General features: G+C 49.3%; 2 protein-coding genes across 2 annotated transcripts in view; one reads left to right on the forward strand and one right to left on the reverse strand.

The window, feature by feature from the left end:
* The window catches only part of SCFD2 (sec1 family domain containing 2), a 392912-nt gene extending 384358 nt beyond the window's left edge, over window positions 1-8554 (forward strand). Inside the window, exon 9 of the mRNA XM_070614946.1 lies at window positions 7122-8554. Coding sequence (XP_070471047.1) covers window positions 7122-7214 — 93 coding nt within the window. The 3' untranslated portion in view covers window positions 7215-8554. The remainder of the gene's footprint in view (window positions 1-7121) is intronic.
* Window positions 8555-14411: 5857 nt separating this feature from the next.
* On the reverse strand, window positions 14412-19198 carry RASL11B (RAS like family 11 member B). The gene is made up of 4 exons (XM_008516307.2): window positions 18623-19198; window positions 17916-17972; window positions 16697-16773; window positions 14412-15901 (listed from the first exon to the last, which is right to left on the reverse strand). Exons 1-4 carry the CDS (start codon window positions 18762-18764, stop codon window positions 15431-15433), a joined length of 747 nt encoding a protein of 248 aa, XP_008514529.1. The 5' UTR covers window positions 18765-19198; the 3' UTR covers window positions 14412-15430.
* Window positions 19199-19828: the final 630 nt, after the last annotated feature.

The raw sequence follows: 19828 nt of genomic DNA on the forward strand, positions 1-19828 counted from the left end.
ATATATTCTGTCTTTACTATCCGGTCTACACTCGCACGTCTCCAGTGATGAGGATTTGCCCTCCCACTGCTTGAGTCTTGGAGGGCTTCACTGGTGTGGCAGTCTCCTCTAGATGAGTCCAAATCCGCCTTCTGGCAGCTCTCGCCCATCCATGCTGGTTCTAGCTCTTGGGCCACACTGAGTTTCCAAGCAGATCAGGCTCATCCCTCTTCCACATGTCCTTCCCAGGTCTGCTGTTCTCCAAACTGAGTCTCCTCAGCTCCTACAGCTGCCCTCCACCTTGACATGAACGCGAGGGCCCTATCATGGTGGCTCTCCTCAGCCCCGGCTTGTTTCTCCTGCCCCCACTCGTCCTACACCTCTCATGTCTCTTCACCGTGCCAGAACAGAGTCAAGCTCAACAGGGTCTTCTTTCTCCGCTGATTCTGCCAAACCCGCTCCCTCGGCTGTGGGTTCGCTGGATAGTACGTAGCGACAGTGGGAATCATTTGGAACTGAGAGCCATCCCTTGGTGTGGACCGATCAGTGCAGAGACATCGGGGCCACCTTCTTGTCATCCCCACCAGGCCTACAAGGCCCCACACGACCTCGCCTGGCCTTTTCCCACCACTCTTCTGCTTGCTTACTCCCCTCCAGCTGCAGGACTTTGTGCTTTTTTACTATGTTATTCTCAGAACCTCAAACAGGGTTTGGTGCTGGGTATCATGATTATTCATTGAATGTCAGATATTGAACACTAGAAACTTTACTTTTATTATTGCAGCATAAGATTAAAGTAGCTTTTCTGGAGACTACACCAACCTGTTGATTCATTCTGAGATTGTGGACAACTGAAACCACTTTGTCTCTTGTGTCAGTTGCTATTAACCCATATTGTCTTGAGTCTATCTATGTGGGTGCTTTTGGGACCCGAAGACAGGAACTTACAACCACGGCTATTACCTTGGATGAGCTGATTATTCAGTGAACATTCCCTGAGCGTCTACTCTGTGCCAAGCCCTGTTCTTTGTGCCGAGGATAGAGTGGTGACCAAGCCAGACACATTCCTGCTTTCATGGAACTGACATTAAACACAAGAACTCCAGCCAGAGATAAGTGTCCCAGGAACCTGGACAGGTGCTATGGTGGGAATAAGTGGAGGGAGAGGTTCCTTCAGATGGCACAGGCTCCTCCTGGAGAAGTCTCGTGGACAGAGACGTGAAAGGCATTCAGAGGTCAGCTCTTCACAGGAAACTAATAGAATCTATTTAAGGCACATCTAGAAAGGAATTCTCTTTCATAAAAAGTGACAAGGATAGCATGAAACAGTGGAATCCAGAAACCACATTCACTCCTGCTTCCCACAGGACTGTTGTCATACTCTCAAATGGGTGTCTTTTCTCTGCTCTCTGCCCATGGTTGTTGGTAGACGTGCTCATGAGAGAAAGTGGGCAGTTGGAGAAGGCCCCTTTCCTGACTACAAAAAAGGGGTCAGAGAGGCAGCTCTCCCCACCCCACCCCAAACAGCCACAAACACGAGGCTGTGCAGCCTTCCCCTCGCTCTGGAGCGCATGTTCCTGGCCCCTGCCTCTGTCTCACTCGCTTGCTGCCTGGTGGGGCTCCATGCCCAGACAGCTCTCTGCAGGCTGAATTCTGTAGCTGGGTGGTGGCAGCTGAATTCTGCCAGGAGACAGCAGAAGCCTGGGATTGTGGGAGGAAAATAACAGGGAGGGACCCTCCCAGAAAAAACAGGGAAAGGCCAGCTCAGGAAACAGAGGAAGACCAAGTGGGCGAGCTGACCCTGCCATGCACTGCTCTTCATTGGCACATGCACGTTGCCCACTCCCACTTTCATGTGGTTCTGCATTTCTGGAGCTGAATATTTAGTAAGAGTGTAATAGGAAGAAAAGATCCAGAAATATGCACACAATTTTGCACAACTTTAGGGGTTCAAGGATACCTAAATCTTGGCTCTAAAACTTGGCTCCAGGTTATTCTAAAATTGGTGAGAAGCCCCAAGGAGAGAAGTCAAGTTGGTTTTTCTTTTTTTTTTGGTCTAGACTTATTTTATTCTGAACTTTCTTCCTCTAAGGAAGATGTGGATGGGGTTTTAAATTTTTCTTTTTACCTGAGTTAGCTCAGAGACTTATAATTTGAAATTGAAACTTTAGAAAAAGTACAGATCACGGTATTGGACAGCAGGTCAAACAGTTGACAGTGAGTTTTCCAGAAAGCTCGATCATGTCCATTTAATTAGTCCACTGTCCCACTGGTTTAACAATACAACCTTTTCTGTTTACCACAGGTGTGTGAATATGTGTGTGTGTGCATGTAGCACCTGTGCAAGTGGAGGCGGGGCAGTGCCTGGAATATGTTATGTGCTCAAAAACCCATTCATCAAATGGATGAATACGCAGGTTGGCGCCTGTGCATATGTGAGTTATTTTTACTGGGAAGAATCTCCAAGTTTAAAAGAAAAAGGGAGAAAACCCGTTTTTATCTCCTGCTCCTTTCCATCCACAATGTTAGAGATCAGAGGGCTGTGGAATGTAAATCCTGGACTGCCCTGCTTCCTCTGGGCTCAGCAGAAATAGGGCAGGAAGATGCTGGCACCTACAAATCATAGCAACGGCCTGGAGAATGGAAAGGAAGCGGGAGGGCGGGGTCGCTCAGGCTGGACGGCTCCTGTAGGAGCCCCGCGCGGGCTGAGGACACACTAAGCGTCGCTCTGCCAGCCGCGGTACACGCCAGGGTGGAGCCCCGAAGGCTGCATTAGGGGCCTGGATCAGAGGCTCTTGGGGACTCTGGTGTCCTCTGTCCCTGTCTCACAGATAGAAATCTTCATCAGGGACTTCAGTTGCTTGGGGAAAAGCCAGTTCTCCAAAGGAAATTCTCTAATGCTCAGTTTGCCTAATATCGCACTTTTGATGACTGTTGATAAAATTTAAATTTCAGGTCTCACAGGCCAATTTCAGAGTCTTTTAAGCATTTTCTGTTTCATCTTTGAGTACCTTTTTCCCCCTATTTCGCTAATTTTTTAGAATTTTAAGCCCTGTTTTAGACAAATAATTCAGAAGTGCCCTTAGTTGAATGGACTAAAGAAGTCTGAAAATGCTCCAAAGCAGACTGACACCCAAACGATGCTTAAGGTGTGAAAATGCTCAAGGAGCAGCAACTGTGACACTGTAAACGAAATGTGCGTAGGGCAATCCGGCTGGTTCTTCAGAATAGGAATTTTAAATAAATAGATTTTTAGTTGAATTCATTTGAAACAAATTTATCCAGAGCTATTTAAGCTTTTACTAGAGTCTTCAATGTGAAAAACTTCCTGCTGACCGTTGCTAAACTCACTGCCTCCTTCATTGTCTTACTATTTTGTTCATTCATTGAATCATTCATGAACTCACTGTATCAAGGACATGCTAATACATCAGGCACTGTGTTAGGAAATAATTAAAGGACTCAGTTAAGGAATCAATACAGTGTGATACCAATAGCCACGGGAACACACTCAGGCTTCAGGGAGGGATGGTCTGGGAAGGCTTCCTGGAGGTGGTGATACATGGGCAGATTGTTAAGGATGACAACTGAGAGGTCTTCAGGCAGAGTGGGGGAACTCACTCTGTTCCAGATAAAGAAGCATCCTTAAAGTTCCGATTGTGAATCTGCAAATAGTTTAGGATGGCTGGAATGTGGAACTGATGGTGAAGGGGGTGGGGTGTGGAGTGCTGAGCAGCCATCAGATTCTCAAGTCCTGGAATGCTCTCTAAGAGGGCTGGGCTATCAAAGAGCGGAGAGGAGGCGGTCGGGGTTTAAGCCCATGTGTAAGACGGTCAGAGTTACACTTGGGGAAGGTGGCTCTGGCAGCTCTGCCTCGGCTGCTTTGGCCCCAGGGACTGCCACGTGCTGAGTAGAGGGAGTGCAGCGGAGGATGAGGATAGTGAGGATGGTGATGATGAGGAAGATGACAATGGCGGGTCCCATTTTAAGCCCCTCTAGAGCCTGCCACTGTGCTAGATATGTTCATATATGTTCACATTTGATCTTCACAATAATCATGTGAGGTGGGCATCACTATCCCCACTTTACAGATGAGGAAACTGAGGCTCAGGGTGATTAAGCAATGTCTCCAGGCTCACCTGTTGGGCAAGTGGCCCAGCTGGGATCCAACTCAGATTGGACACTCCTGAACCTCTGCTCTTAACCACTATACTGTCCGGCAAGAGTCCCTGGTCTCCGCTTTCTTCTCTCCTCAAAGACCCCCTACGTGACTTCACATGCTGCCTTTGCTTTCCATCTGTTTCTTTTCAACGCCCCACACAGTAGGCCCCAGACACCCTCTGGTGCAGCCCTCATGCTGTCTAAACACCTGCTTGGCTAGCTGTGAGGGGCCCGGTCTTTAGTTCCAGCTCAGTGGAGGTGACCGAACCCACAGTCTCTGTCAGCAGTGGCTGGAAGGCCAACACACAGCCCGAGAGTGATGGATTCTTTAGGCTCGGTTACCGCTGCTCTAGACGTTTCGACATCAACTGAGCCTAGAGCCTTTCTCTCCAAGTTCCTCAATGCTGCCAACAAGACAAGCATCCCAAGAGACTCGCTCTAGCCCTTGCACTTGCCCTCACCTCAGCCAGAGAGGCATCTGCCGTCTTGGCGTTGGAACTAAGTTCCACAGGGGCAGGCAGTGGTGGTGGGGACTGGCAGGTCACGAGGGCAGGAGGGGAGCCTTTGGCACCGTGGCTACACTGGCCTCTACCACCGCACAAGAGTCTGCTGCCAGAGAGTGTGCAAAGGATTTGTGTCTTTATGCGTGCGCTTTTTAAAGTATCTGAATAAGGGTTTCTTAACTTGTGGTCTAGGAATCCTAGTTGTCCACAAACCTCACCTAAAACTGCATTCAAAATCTTGTGTGTACAAACATATGTATATTTTTCTAGGGAGTTCTTAGCTGTCATAAGACTCCAAGGGAGGCCTATGACCCAATCACAAAACCACAATAAAATAGCAGTGCACACTTGCTGGGTACCTCCCGCGCTCTACGCACGCGACCTTATGGCATCCTTGCCACAACCCTCCGAGCTCCGGGCTGCTGTTTTCCTTCTGGGACAGATAGAGTGAGGCTCCTAGGGAGGTGACTTTCCCCAGGGCACATAGCCCGTCAGAGGTGGCGCTGGGCTCTGCGGGGGTCTGATGAGTGAGCTGGCCTAGGAGCCGCCATTCTTAACTGCCTGTTGGGCTTGGCGTGGAAGGCCCTGAGCAGTGAGCAGAGACCCTCCTCAGAGCCACATAGTCAAGTGGTGTCTACACCGTGTGTGGGTGCTCAGGCGATGCTAATAGTCACTCACTGCCCTCAGACTCTCATCACATGGCTTTCAAGGAAAAATGTGAGCACAGATTTCAGTGTATTTTTGTCTGCCAAAAATATGATTTGGCTGACATTAACCATATATTTTTTAAGACAATTCTCTTTCAAGAAAAAGTAAAATAGCTGCTTGCAAAGACTAAGTTTTGTTTTAAACAGAAAGTTTTTTAATAACCCTCATTTCTTTAACAAAAAACACAAAAAAATTATAAAATGCTTTCTTCTCCCCTCCCCTTCCTTGACTTCGGCCCCATCTGCTTTTCCTCCACATTAGAGTAGACTCTGTTTTTGACCAGTAAGCTAGGAAGTGGGAATTGGTGACTTCAGTGGCTTGGTTACACCTGGGACAACTGTGGGGGCGGGAAGGGGAGATAGTGAAGTGTGCGGTGCCAACCCGCACGCTCCCAGGAGGCACAGCCAGGCCTGCTGCCGGCCGTGCAATCCCCTTCGCTCAGGTGCCGGCTGGGGTTCTGACTCTAGGACCTCCTTCCCCATTCCCATAGGCACCCCTCATCTAGCGGGTGTACGGTACCTGCCTGTGCAGAACCTCACCAGCTCTTACAAAGCACCCACAGCCCCAGCCCGGCCCTGGGAAGCAAGCTCTCCGAGTCCCGCAGAGACCAGTCTGCCCCAGAGGAAAGGTCTAGACTGAGGGAAGCAGGAAGGTCCCCAGAAGGCCAGGCCGGAGAGGCCCAAAGGTCCATGTGGACTGGGGGAGTAAAGCAGCCTTGCCCGGAGCCCTTGATGATAGAGAAGTGACCAGACAGGCGCTGGGATGCTGGAGCCAGCCTGCCTGGGTTGCACTCCTGACTCAACTGTTTCCTGTGTGTCCTGGACAAGTTACTTCACCTTTTGTACTTTATTTTCCTTATCTGTGAAATAAGTGTGATATATATATACCTATTTTATAAGGTTGTTATGAAGATTAAATGGATATTAAATGAGATCATCCTCAGGGCCTGACACATCATGAGAACTAACAAATCTTAGCTGATATCATCATTATTGTCATGTTTGTTATGGGCTGAATTGTGACCCCTTCCCCAAAAGATGTTGAAGTTCGAACCCCTAGTACCTGTGAATGTGACCTCGGGGTCTTTCAGATGATCAAATTAAGATGAGGTCAATAGAGTGAGCTCTAATCCAGTATAAAAAGGGGGAATTTGGACACAGAGAGACACACACATAGAGGGAAGACGATGTGGAGACACACGGAAGCTAAGAGGGAAGCATGGAACAGATTCTCCCTCACAGCCCTTAGAAGGAGCCAGCACCTGATCTTAGACGTCTGGCCTCCAGAACTATGAGACAAGAAATTTCTGTTATTTAAGCCGCCCAGTTTTTGGATCTAGGAAATTAATACAGTCATCATCATCATCACCCACAACAACATCTACCTCTTGGGTGTGCCTTCGCGTGCTCCCTACCGGAGGAGGAAACCTTGATATTGAGGTCACATTACTGGATCGCAAAGCGATGGTATGATCAAATTCAATTCAGCAGCAGCGTGGTGGCTGGGCTCGGCCATTCTCAGTGCCCACTGGTTAAAGATTCAGTAGACACAGCCCCGCTGTCCCACAGGCCACCCCAGACTGTGCACCACCCCCACCCAGGACACTAGCATCCGATGACAGTCAAGCTGCTGCCTTCTGCCTTTGTCTGCACAGTGCCCCACTCCGTGCCTCCCCACAAAGAAATTGTTGCAGTTTCTTTCTCCTCATCTAATAATCTGAAATTGGCTCCCCTAATTGTCTGCTGTGTGTTTGCCCCCTCCTGTTGTTAGGTAATTGTGCTGTCCACACGACTCCTGAAGCCACTTAACATTCCTGAGCTGTTATTTGCAACTGACCGGCTGCATCCGGACCTTGGCTTCTGAGCATCCGCTAAGAAGATGAGACCTACCTGAGCTGGAAATACCAATACCGTTGCCTGTCGCCATTCAAGATGTGCCTCCCAAGCCAGCATCCTTGTTACCAGTGTGGATATGACTGATTTCTGCCCTACGGGTTTGATAACCCTGCAGCAAAGTTCTTTGCTTGGATTGCTGCTGTTCTTAATTTCATTTTCCTAAAGGCCTCAAACTGCCTTTCAGCTGGCCTAATTCGTGATAATTCCCATTTATCCTTAACCCTCTGTTTGTGATCTTCCTGATTCCACCTTCAGGTTCATTAATTCTAAATCAAGCCTGCTGGTAAGTGTTGGTAGATTACAAGCCTTTTGATCTGCAGTCACTCAAGAAGAAACTAGACATGCTTTAGAATTATGAGTGTGAGGAAAAGTTTGGTTTTTCTTAAGATTGTATAACTGAGGAGGCAACATTACAAATAGGATCGGAGGCTTTGTTTCTGTCTTTATCTGAGACATTTCTGGAAAGTGAGGCAGGGAGGGGTGGTGGCTGAGCTGGGCCGGCCGTCTGCCTGCGCTGTAAATCGGCAGCCACAACAAAGGCTGCATTGTTCTAGCTTGTTCCACGGCCCGGGCCGCCAGCCTACTTGGAATGGCAGTGGGAGAGAGGTTGATTGGAGGCTGTCTCTGCCCATAAGAGGCTTCCTCCCTTCCTGAAGAAAGGCCCCAGTAAAGATATCTGGTCCCAGGGAGTGTAGATTGGAACCCCAAAGGCTGTGACTTTTTTAATTTAGCATTTCTATTGAAATATAAAGCTTTCTTTCTGTAAATCTAACTTTTCCTTCTGGCCATAGCAGAAAAACCTAGATTCACCTAGTAAAATTATATAAGAACGCTGGCAAAAGTAACCGCTTGGAACATTTGTAGGTGTGTGATTGATGGAAATCTCTAGCATCTCTAAAAGATGTTTGTAATAAAGAGATAAAGCTGAAAAACAGTTTCTAGTGTGGATTAAACAGGTAGAGGAAATAAAATGTAAGCCAAAAGACTCACGTCTTTGATTTTAGTCATTTTATGAAACATTGTCATTTTATGAAAAACTGTGAAGTTGGAAATCATTCTGAGACATAGTCAAAGCAGATTTTATAGACACCAATGTTCTCTTTTTTTGTCCAAGTGTGTTTTCCACCTAACACCAGCTCTTGCACGGTGCTGAAATACTGGAGACATCAGACGCTTCTTTCATTCCTCTCATCTAGAAGTTTCAATCTGAGGAAGGAAGAAAATGACAATAGTCCAAAAGGAATGATAATAAAAACAGGCATCACTATTTTCTAAAATAAAATAAAGTACCCAGTTATGTGTCTCAAATCTGCATTCATTCCTTCATTCAATCATTCATTCATTCCGAATATTGAGCGCACGTTCCAGGCCACCGTAGGAGCAAGCCAGATGCATCCCTGACTCCACGGCTCCCCCCGAGGAGCACCTGGGGCTTCTCTGACGCTTGGGCCCTGTGTGAGCATCCGCTCAAGGTTAAGTTTTAAACCATATGTTCACATGCAAAGGAAACTTTCTGGAAATGTAAAAACCAAACTGCTAACAAGTGGTTCCCTCTGGGAAGGAGTGTAGAATGGAAGGAAAGGGGAAGTCTCACCCTTGATGTACTTCTGTGTTGTTTGAATTTATTTCACAGCTAACATGGATTTGTGTATTACTTTTGTGGATTTAACGTATTTTTACAAGTTTATTTTTTTATTTTAAAAAAGAATATTCAAAAGCTTCTAAACTGAAATGATAAAGGAAGTTCCTGATTGCAAATGTTACCAGGGAGCAGTTCCTATGTCCCGCAGATGTTCTCAACACAGTCATGTGCCACATACGACATTTCGGTCAATGACAGACCACATGTACAACAGTGGCCCCATAGGATTAGTACCATATAGCCTAGGTGTGTAGGCTATATGGTACTAATATACCACATTAGTATATGGCTACTTTCTAGATTTGTACAAGTACACTCTGTGATGTTCGCACAGCAACGAAATCGCCTAACAATGCATTTCTCAGAACGTATCCCCGTCGTTAAGTGATGTATGACCGTAGTATGTTAAATGTGGCCAAAGGCAGTCTCTGAGTGGTGGCAGGAAGTGTCAAAAGTTTGGTTTACAATCATCTTTTTCCATCTCTCTGGTCCCTGGTTGGAGGAACTGAGCTAAGCAGGCAATCGGGTAGTAGAAGGCTTTGCAGAAAAGGCAAGCTGGAAGAAGTTTGTGGGGACCCGAGTTGGTTTGAATAAGAAGGTAGGAGCCACAGGACAGAACGCTGTCCCTTGAATTAAAGGCAGGAGCATAAAGGACACCTGGTATAAATCCCACAAGGGCCCTCACCAGACAGGGAGAAAGGGGGTCCGGGAAGTGGCACACTGGCCACTTGGCAGAGCATCCTGAGACCTCTCCGGGATCGCCAGCTCCCTGTGCTCATTGCCCAGGGGTGGGAGGGGATGGCTGAGAATCAGATCACGCTTCTGCCCCCTGAGAAGGGGCAGTGGGTAGGACAGAGCGCCACAGTCTTCCCTGGGTTTACGTCTCCACTCTGTCGCTCCCAGCCGTGTGGCTCTCTCCAAGCCCTGCCTCCACCTGTGAACAGAGACAGTAAGGGATGGTGCCCACCTCAGGAGAGGGTAGCTATGGAGGGAAGCCATCCCAAACACAGCAGCCAGCACCAGACACCAAGGAAGGTGAGTTTTTACTGCTTGAGGACACCAAGGAAGTCACCTCACAAAACCATAAAGTATCAACAGAAGAATAATGTCAAATGAAGAGAAAATATGGAGGCCTTCCCGGGGTCCACAAGGAGATGAGAGAACAGGGGAGGAATGACACCATGGTCCCACATATTTCCAAGACAGAAGCCAGGAGTGGGGCCTGGAACCCAATCGGATGGCTTGGGTTCCAGTCCCACCTCTTCCACAGAGTAGTTCATTTTTCCAAGTCTCAGTTGACTATGAGATTGGACAATGGTAGGACCTGCTGCATTGAGTTGTTGTGACAATTAAAAGAATTAATATGTGTAAAGCACTTAAAACATGGCACATGGTGAGAGGCTAAGTACATATAAGAATCACCATTCTTGGTAGCGAATGTCTGATGATTGCGCATGCAGGGCCCTCTGTCTCTGATAGAACCTTCTCCATCATTAATGTTACCACCAAGTAGTTGTGTGGATTCTGAGACTGACTCCCTAATTTACCATTTGGACTTCATCCAAATGTACTAATTCTAAGGGGACTTTCTCCCTCCCGGATGTCAGCCACACGAAGGCTGAACTGAGTGGCGGTGCTGGTTTCTCCTCTTTCGGGCCTGGGTCTGAGTGTTTACTGCCTAAATTGGCTGGCCCGAGCCAAAACAAGCACATACAAATGCAAACCTTCTGCCAAGGACCGCACAGGCCACTCTTCATAAACACAATCGATGGAGGTGTAAATACTTCATAGCAATTGACTTCTGCCTTTGTAAACCCTCTTTCTGGAATTCACTTCCCAGCAAACATAGCGGGCAAAGCTAAGTGTTTGGAAGTGCTGGGGAGCTGCGTCAGCCAGCCGTTGTCCCCAGAGGACCAGGGCCTATGGAAATGGCTCTGTTTATACCACGACCCCCTCCATTTCAATGTTATCCCAATAACAAAGAATTCCATCAAGATCCCCCCAACACCACTATTATTTATGTTACCCTGGTTACCAGAAGCAGAATCTCAACAACAAATAATTCAGTATTACAAATGTTGTCTGCAGGCCCTTCCCAAGAAACATTAAGAAACTCCATCTCTATTTTAAAAGGATTTTAAAAAGACAAAAACAGATGATGGAGGGTATTTGAGAAGGGAGCATGAGGGTTGGTGGCTGGAATCTTGCCACAATCAGTAACAACCCTAATCTTGTTCTCTTTTCACCAAAATAGGAGAGTAATGAGGACAAGAAGAACTTTCTGAAAACTTCTTTTTATAGATTCTAAAGGAGTGAAGAAAACACCGGTTTTCCTGGGTTACTTAATATGATAAATAAAGCCCTCTAATTCCTTCTGGCCACTCCCCAAGGGCCCTGTCCTGACTTACGGCAGCCCCCCTTTCCCCAAAAGAGCAGAGGCAGAACCAGGAGTTACCCAGCTACCCATTGGGAGGGATTTGCCCACAAGCTTGTTCGTTTGTCCAGAAAACACATTTGCTTTCTCTCTCTTGGGGTGCAGGATGAACGCTGAAATCCCAGTTCACCAGACTGAGGGGCTCACTATAAACACGCCCATAGCTCCTAAACCTGGGGCTCGGCGCTGGCTGGGCAGGCGATGCGCTGATGGGGCGCCGTGTGAACGCCCACGGGGCGAGGAGCCCAGGGGCCCGGATGGTTTAGCCATCTGGCACATAGCACACAGCGCCAGGAGGCTACAGAGTGTTCCGAATGGTTTTGATTTGTGCCAGAGAGGAAACTCGAAAGCCAGACATCACTACAGACAAGGATCCGGTTCTGAGGCAGACGGGCTGGAGCTGTGCTGGGCCCCCGCCCCTGCCTGGATGTCTTTATTACTGAGCTGGGACTGGAAGCCAGTGAACAGCCAGCTGATGGCAACAGCAGATGTGGCCCTGGCAGCCAGGAGGGCCTGGGGCCAGGGAGGAGCCACAAACCCACTGCAGCAACAGGGAGCCTGAGGAAAGCAGGACAGGGAACATGGGCCAGAGCAGGGAGGGCCAAAAGACAAGAGGAGAGCTCCGAGGGGGGGCTTTGCTTGAGGAGTCAGTGCTGGGAAGTGGTGGGCCGGCTGCCCGGGGTTTAGGCTGTGGCATCAGACTGACTTGGGGTGGAGTCCTAAATTGCCTCTTAGAAGCTGGACCAGCTACTTAATTCTGCTGAGCCTCCCTTCTCCGATCTGTAGAAGGCACTAAAGATGGATTGTGGGGTTGGTGTGGAGAACACAAATTACTTCAAGCATCTCACACAGTGCCCAGCACATGGGTTTCCTATCAACAGAAACAGCAATTATTACTACCTGTGTGGCCCTAAGCGGGTAATTGAATCTGTCTGAGCTTCAGTTTTCTCATCTTTAGAATGGAAATGGCGTACTACCTTCCTCCCAGGATTCTTCGAAAGATTAAAGGAGAACATTTATAATCGGGCACACTAAATGCTCAATAAATTGTAATTCCTCTCCTTTCTCCACTCCCCTGCCGTCTCCCCCACGTCCCTCCTTCCCCTTACCCAGGTGGCAGAGGAGTGTCCCCTCCCTAGGTGGGAGAGGGCTGTGCCTCAGGGCCATATGGTTGTGGTTCAGAAATTTAAAAGCAAACAGGGATTAAGAGATACTAATGATGAAAGAGATTCGTGAAAGTAATGAAACATGAAGCTAAATTCATGAGAATAGAAGAAAACACAGTGTCTTCTAAAACTATAAATAAGTCAGCCTGAGGCAGCACAGCACTGGGACTTGGGTGGTCTCCAGCCGGGACTCGCTCTCTCCCAGAGCGGCCTAGAAGAAATCACTTTATCCCCCAGGATGGACTAGAGCTCTGAGATTCCTCCCGGCCCCAACTTCTAAGGTGAAGTAAGAGAAACTGAGTCCAGCCCAGGGGAAATGTGGGGCAACCATGAGGGGCCAGGTGGTCGGAGGTACGGCTCACAAGGGAGCAGGAGAGGCCTGCAGGCCCTTGAGCAGGCGGCAAGGAGCAGGGAAGGCCGCAGTAGGCCCGGAACACACGGACGCCCTGCTCGGCACCTTTATCTTCAATTCCAGAACATGGGTAGGAGACCACTGTTAAGTATATAAAGATTAACCTCTCACTCACTGGACATTGTTCATACAACCACAAAGAATGAAAAATAAAAGCGAGCAGGGCTGGCCCAGTGCATAGTGGTTAGGTTTGTGCCCTCTGCTTCAGTGGTCTGGGGTTCGCAGGTTCGGATCCCGGGTGCGGACCATACGCTGCTCATCAAGCCATGCTCTGGTGGCATCCCACATACAAAATAGAGGAAGATGGGCATGGATGTTAGCTCAGGGCCAACCTTCCTCACCAAAAAAATAATTAAATAAAAGTGAGCAGAATCTAGTCAGATACCTGTCACTGCCTTTGAATTGAGATGTTTTTAGAAACTCATATTAGCACCATTTCCCTCCCTGTCCCCAACACACACCCGCTTCTCAGAGGTTGGGTTAGGCTTGAAGTGTAGAACAGTGCCCTGCATAGATGCAGCATTTGGGACGTCACCAGAAGCCCTGTCAAGAGCAGGCAGGAAATTTGCTCTGGGAAAACAGATGTGTAAGTCTAGCACAACACAGTAGGCCCTTACTAGCTACACATTTTGGCTGCTTCCCTTGGTCCTGCAGCCCCACATATACCGCAGGATCTTCCATATGAAATGTTATAAAGGAATAAGAACGTTGAACCTAGAAGACATTGATTCAGGTCCTTTCTGTGACCTGAAGGACGTCACTCACAGCTCAGAGCGTTTTTCTCCCCTGTGAAATGGTAGGATTACCTCTCCCACCCTCCTCACAGGGTTAGCCTTCGGACTGAAGATCAGATGTTTGAAAGCACCAGTTAACTAGAAGGTGTGATTATCTGCCGGTAAAGTTGGTGACTCACTTAGCTTGCATGAAAGATCTCCCAGGCCCAGATGGAAGTGGACGGGGAGGCTGGCGGTTTTCACACATACCCTTGTGGCAGGAGCTACATGGCAGGGACTCCTGAACAGCCCCAGATCAACGGCTCAGAGCTTCTACGATGAGGATAAAGGGCACTTTTTGAAAGCAGCACACCCAAAGAAGAGGTTTGCCAAATACAGCATGCATGGAGGAGTCACCTTGTGCAGAAGCATGATCTGTAAGGCTTAGCTGAGAGATCTCTTAACAGCACAAAGCTTAGAGCCTGACATTGGTCTTAGGTTTACCTGGAGGATCATGAAGGAAATGAACAGCAGATATGCTACTTTGCATATAAAGCAGCAAATTACAATACTCACAGGATGCAGCCTCTAACGAGATATTTAACTTGCTTGTAAGCCTGTTTCCTCATCTGTAAAACGGGGACAATAACAGAATGCTCCTCACTGGTTTGCTGCGAGACTTAACCCTGGGCAGACACAACGCCTGACTCAACACGCCCGAGAAATGAAATGCTGAGTAACACTTTGTCTGAGGGACAGAAGGCCAACATTTCAATAACGACCAAGTCAGACATCTGCTCTTTTAAAATGAGATTTATTGTACATAAAATAAATTAATTACAGTTTAAGTCAAAGCACGAGTGGCTTTTAAAGTGCATCCATGTAGGGGAATTGGCAGCGGCCCCTGCATCTGTTCACTTGCTGCAAGAGAGTGTTCTCTCGTTTAGCCACTCACAGCCACCACTCGGCCAGGCCTAGGACGCAACCCGACGTCATTGTGTGAGCCGTTTACAAAAATCACACCAAAATCATTGGACACTTTTTTTTCTGTACCTGATGCAAGAGTTTAAAAAAAAAAATTATACAGTCTCGCAATTACTCAAAGTCTGGGGCTGAAGAGTTGAGTTCTCAACCACCCAACACAGGCCCAATGAAGCCGACTCATCCTGCGTCAGGAGGAAGGGGCACCCTCCCAAGGCCAGGGACCCTTGCAGAGCTCCATCGACACAGCACTCAGCCCATGAACGCCACCTTTTTTTTGGGGGGGTGGGGGGAGGGCTAGTATTTTCCTCTTTGTTCTTTAAAAAAAAACTGGGTATCCTTCAGGTTAGGAAGGCATTCTGTAAGGAATAGTGTTCCAGAGATGCAAATCATACTTGTAAGAGAAAAGCAATTCTTCCTCTTGGGGGGATAAAAAAAGAAAGAAGTGAAAAAAAAAAAAAAAAAAGGAAAGCCTGTGAGAGCTGAATCTGTTCTTTCATTCCCATTGTAAATCACATCAATATATTTGGCAAAACTACAACCGACCATCATTTACAAGGTACTTAAGAACCAAATCCACCGCGATTATGCCCGCTCCCCACTGCAGAGAAAAAGAGTCTATTTCACATATGCAGAGCGTGGGTCGGTGGGCTCCTTCAAGCCTCATCAATTCTGTCCCCCTGCTTCCTTTTCTGCAGCAGTCCCGTAGGCCCTCCTGGCCCCTCTGCTCCAGCCCCTTCTGGAACCATGAATCACTGGCAGCATTCAACATTCCCGCCCCGGAAGAACCTCAGGCCCTCTTTCCAGGAAGGCCAACCCCCTTGAGCACCCCTGCTTCACACGGAGGTGACAGTCCTCACTTTGGCCGAGAGCGCTTGCTTGAACCTCCTCTTCAGGTCCTGCATGTTGGGTGACTTGGGCCTGGGGATGAGAGAGGTTCTTCGCTTCTCTGGCGTGCTGCTGGGCTGCTGTTTGTGACTCACTTCTTTGCACAGAACGTGGAAAGCGTTGTAGACATCATTGTAATTTTCACTGACCGACACTTCATAGAAGGAGCAGCCCAGCATGCTGGCCAGCTGCAGTCCGAGCTGAGGGTCCACCTGCTTGATGTGCAACAGGTCAGCCTTGTTGGCCACGACCACCACAGGCAGCCGGGTGCCCAGGTGTAGCTGCTGGACGTGCTGGTGGAGCTGGCCGATGAGTTCATAGCTCTTGTGGTCAGTGATGGAGAAAACGATCACCACGGCGTCAGCCCAGCGAATGCACCTATTCAGCTGCTCGTTGCAGCTCAAGCCATTCTCATGGACCTGGAAGACAGGGGTGACGTCAAGGGGAAGGGTGAGTACCAAAAAGAGCCCTGGCTTGGCTGGATAGAGAATTCAAAAGAGCCCTTCACAGTAACGCCAGGTTGCGGGCCATAAACAAGTTATATCCCCACACACTTCAGCTTTCTTGACAATATGTTGATCCAGCTGCACGGAGTTGGAATAAATAACAGTGCAGCTCACCACACTCAAGTGGAAAATTGACCTGCAGAGAACTCCACGCTGAGAGACTTTGTAGTTGCACAAAATGGGAAATTAACTGGCTAGACAGTAAGTCTGGGGAAGTAAAGATAGGAGCTGGAAGCATTTAAACCTGGATAACTGCCCAGTCCAAGAGGGAAAAAACCACACGCACACACCAGCATGGCTCTTTTGTCTGCAGAGAAACTTTCTGCAACATAAAAGTGACTCCAAGTATTTGGAGACTGTCCCTAGATGTTTGATTTTTAAGGCCGCGAACACAAATGTAAAACCTGACCTTTTTAACCACAGCCAGGGAAGTCTGCCAATTCCAAGTGTGTTTGGTTTGGTCCTTCCTGCTGGGTGGAATCCTCCTAACAGAAGATTTCTGCCTCTTAGCCAAATCTCCCAAATTAAGCCAGGCTAAGACTGACCAACAGCCAGATACAAGCGAAGGGTCAAACAACACCTAAAAGCCTAGATCCGACTCCCCCGATCTCTCTCCTCCTTCAGCATGAGGTCCTTTGAGAAGAACTGAACAATTCCACCGCCATGCAGGTCCCCACTGACGGAGTCCCACACCTCAGAGCTTCTCACCTGAACACCTGGAGTGTCTTGAACCTGAATAGCCAGGGTTTCACCTTCTATTTGGACTTGTCTGGTATAAAGATTACCTATCAAGGGGGGGAAAAAAAAGATTATGTTCATCCTTCTCGTACAACTTTTTAAACACTGTGGGATTTTTTTTTAACTTAGAAAATATAACCTGAACCGATGCACAAAAATAAGCTCTAGTTTATCCTAGTTCACGGGCTTATTTCAGATTTTTTTTAAACAACTGTATATTTAAACTCGTGTTCATGGATTTATTAAAACCAGGGCAAAGTTTGAAAGTTTTTGGAAACTGATTTGTCTAATTTTAAACTTCCCTATTTAGAGGATTTCCTTGAAGCAAATTTTCTGGGTCAGCATGCATGGGATTTCTGTCTATTTTATTTTAGCACTTTATTGCTCTTTGACATAAATTTATATTTTAGCTATTAGATATAATGGCCTGATAGGCAAATACTGTTAGTAAATGCATAGATGACATTAGCATTGAAATAAAAATATGACATAATGAGAGCCAGCTCTATATCACAGCAGAAGGCTGCCATGCCTTATCTTGGGATGGTTTATACAGCGCATTTCAAAGAATCTCCTGTAGGTAACTTCATATGGTCTAAGGAATTAAGCAATTAGCTAACAGAGCATAGGTAGAAAGCCCTTAAGCCTTCTCACTGGCTAGTCTTAATCATAGGGATTGAAATAGTATCCTCATTTATTCAGGAACTCTCTTCCTAAAATTCTACCATCTCGTTATTTTTGTTTGTTAAGAAAAGAGAACTTTAGGTTTACAACTGCTCTCCTTTGGCCTTTGCTTTAAAAGGTCACCTCTGAAAGGCAGCCAGCAGAGAGGGCGACACATTGGGGGAGGAGCTGGCCATCTTCTTTTTTTTTTTTTTATGACTTTTGCAGGAGTGTTTTCAAGGGAGAGGCTCTTGAGTACAAAGGGTGCTTCCAACTGGGGTCCCTATAGTTAAAACATACCAAGGGGAATACTTTCAGGCACTTGATAAAATGATGAATGGGCTTGGAATGGAATGAGGCCAGATGGCAGTTATGGGAAGGAGAGAGCACCGGAGGGGGTGAGCAAAGTTGGAAGTGGCAGGGTCCTGATGCTCAGACTGTCACTCTGGAGCCTGGGAGACTGAAAAATGGGAACAGCGGTCCTTGTGCAAGCTGACAGCATTTTCCTCAAATGCCATTTCCTCACCTGCATTTCGTTCGTAGTCACCAATGAATCGTTTGGTAAGGAACCGGACCACCAGAGCTGCAGGTCGAAAAGATAAAGCAAAGAGGGTGAACCCTGGCACAAGAAGTTTCATCGGTCTCCACCCCACCCCCAGCCTGGAAAACAACTCTCCCAGAGAAAGCCAGCCGGCCACCAAGTAAAATTCCTACCCCGCAGCTCCTTGACCCTTCTTCCAGACACAACGGAGAGGGGGCTAGAAGGCATGGAAGGCACTGTGAATTATGGCTGTGTCCAGCTGGAAAGGTCATTTGGCCCACCCTGCTCCTGTGAGGAGGGCTGAGCCACACCTAAGCCTTCCCGCAGACAAACGTCTTTCCTAACCTTAAAGATCTCCAGGAGGGGCTACGTTCACTAACTCTCCTTTCGATGTGAGGCACTGCCAGAGGCTCCAGAACCCCCAAATTCTAATCCCAGTTGGGCCAGTGGTGCCGGGAGGGTCCCCGGCCGTTCAGGATCCCAGTTTCCCTCATCTGATGAGGGAGAGGGTAGGAAGCGATGATGGCTGAGGTCCCTCCCGAGGGGCAGCGGATCAACCGGAGAGGGTGAGCGGTCCAGCTGCAGCTCCTCTCCCCGCCCCCCCGCGGCTCCTTTATCCGCAACTCCCAGCGGGGGCAGCCCACGTCCAGCCCCGGAGATAAGCGGCTTCTGCCCCGCGCGCGAGGACTCACCGGTCTTGCCCACGCCACTGGCCCCAACCACGGCGATCTTGACCAGACGGCGGCCCGCCGCCCCCAAGCAGCAATCGGCGGCGGCGGCGCTGCCCGGAGTGGGGTACTCAGCGATGGTACACATGTTCTGAATGAGGCGCATCGCCGCTCCAGCCGGGGCTGCACCGCGCGGGACGGGAGCTGGGGGGCGGGAAGAGGCTCGCGCTGCGCAGGAGCGGGCGGGAGGACCGGGCCGGGGCTCCGCGGTGAAAGGCGCAGCGGCGGGCGGGCGCGGCGCAGCCTCCGGCGGGCTCAGGCTCGGGGTTGGGACGGCACCCGGCTGCGCGCGCGCCGTTTTCTCCCGTGCCGGCCCCGCCCCCTGCCTCCTGCAGCCAATCCCCAGGCGCCCTGCGCGAGGGCCCGCCTCCGGCGCCACTCTGCGCGCGCCGCGCCCCTGTGGGCGCCGGAGCCAGTGCGGTCCCCCGTGAGCTGCGGGAAAAATGGGGCAGCGGGCTCGAGTGGGGCCACGGGTGGGCCCGAGCCGGCGGCCGGGCAGAGCAGTCGGCCGGGATCCCGCCGCGCGGGCACGAGGCAGATGCTGTGGCTGCGGAGTTGGGGCCGCCTCGGGTTCCAAAAAGCGGGGCTGGGCCTGGGGGCGGGCGTGGGGGAGGCCCGTCCCCTGCCACCCCGCCCCGGTGCGCGCAGCCCGGGCGCCCGAGAGCAGTTCCCGGGCATCTGTCCCCGCCCACTCCCTGCGGCCGACTGACCTGGGGCCGGGTCCCTGCCCACCCTCAGGGAACCTGCCCCGGGAGGCCAGGGCCTCCGGGTGTGAGTGCTCGGGGTCGCCCGTCCTGCTTGGAGCCTGTCTCCTTAATTTGGGGCGTGATTGCACTAACTTGGGTGCATCCGGGGTGGCATCTTGGATTATAGATTTGGCTACAATGGTAATCAGTAACGAAGACCCCATACTCACCCCCCGGAAACGGGACATTTGACTTTGGGGCAAAATAGTGTCACCCGTCTTGTTTGAGACCCACGTTCTCTGGCTCTTGGCGGCGGCGCGATGGATCGCTCCTCCTCTGACAAGCTCACGTGAACGCACAGACGGTCGGGTGCAGATGCAGCACACCCAGAGGCAAATCAAGAAGTAATTATAGAACAAGCTTTCTAGCGCCTCACACGGTCACACCTCCTCCAAGAGCTGTGGAATGGAAAGTAACAGTTACC

The sequence above is a fragment of the Equus przewalskii genome, chromosome 3 (genome assembly GCF_037783145.1).
Source record: "Equus przewalskii isolate Varuska chromosome 3, EquPr2, whole genome shotgun sequence".
Classification (NCBI taxonomy): Eukaryota; Metazoa; Chordata; class Mammalia; order Perissodactyla; family Equidae; genus Equus; species Equus przewalskii.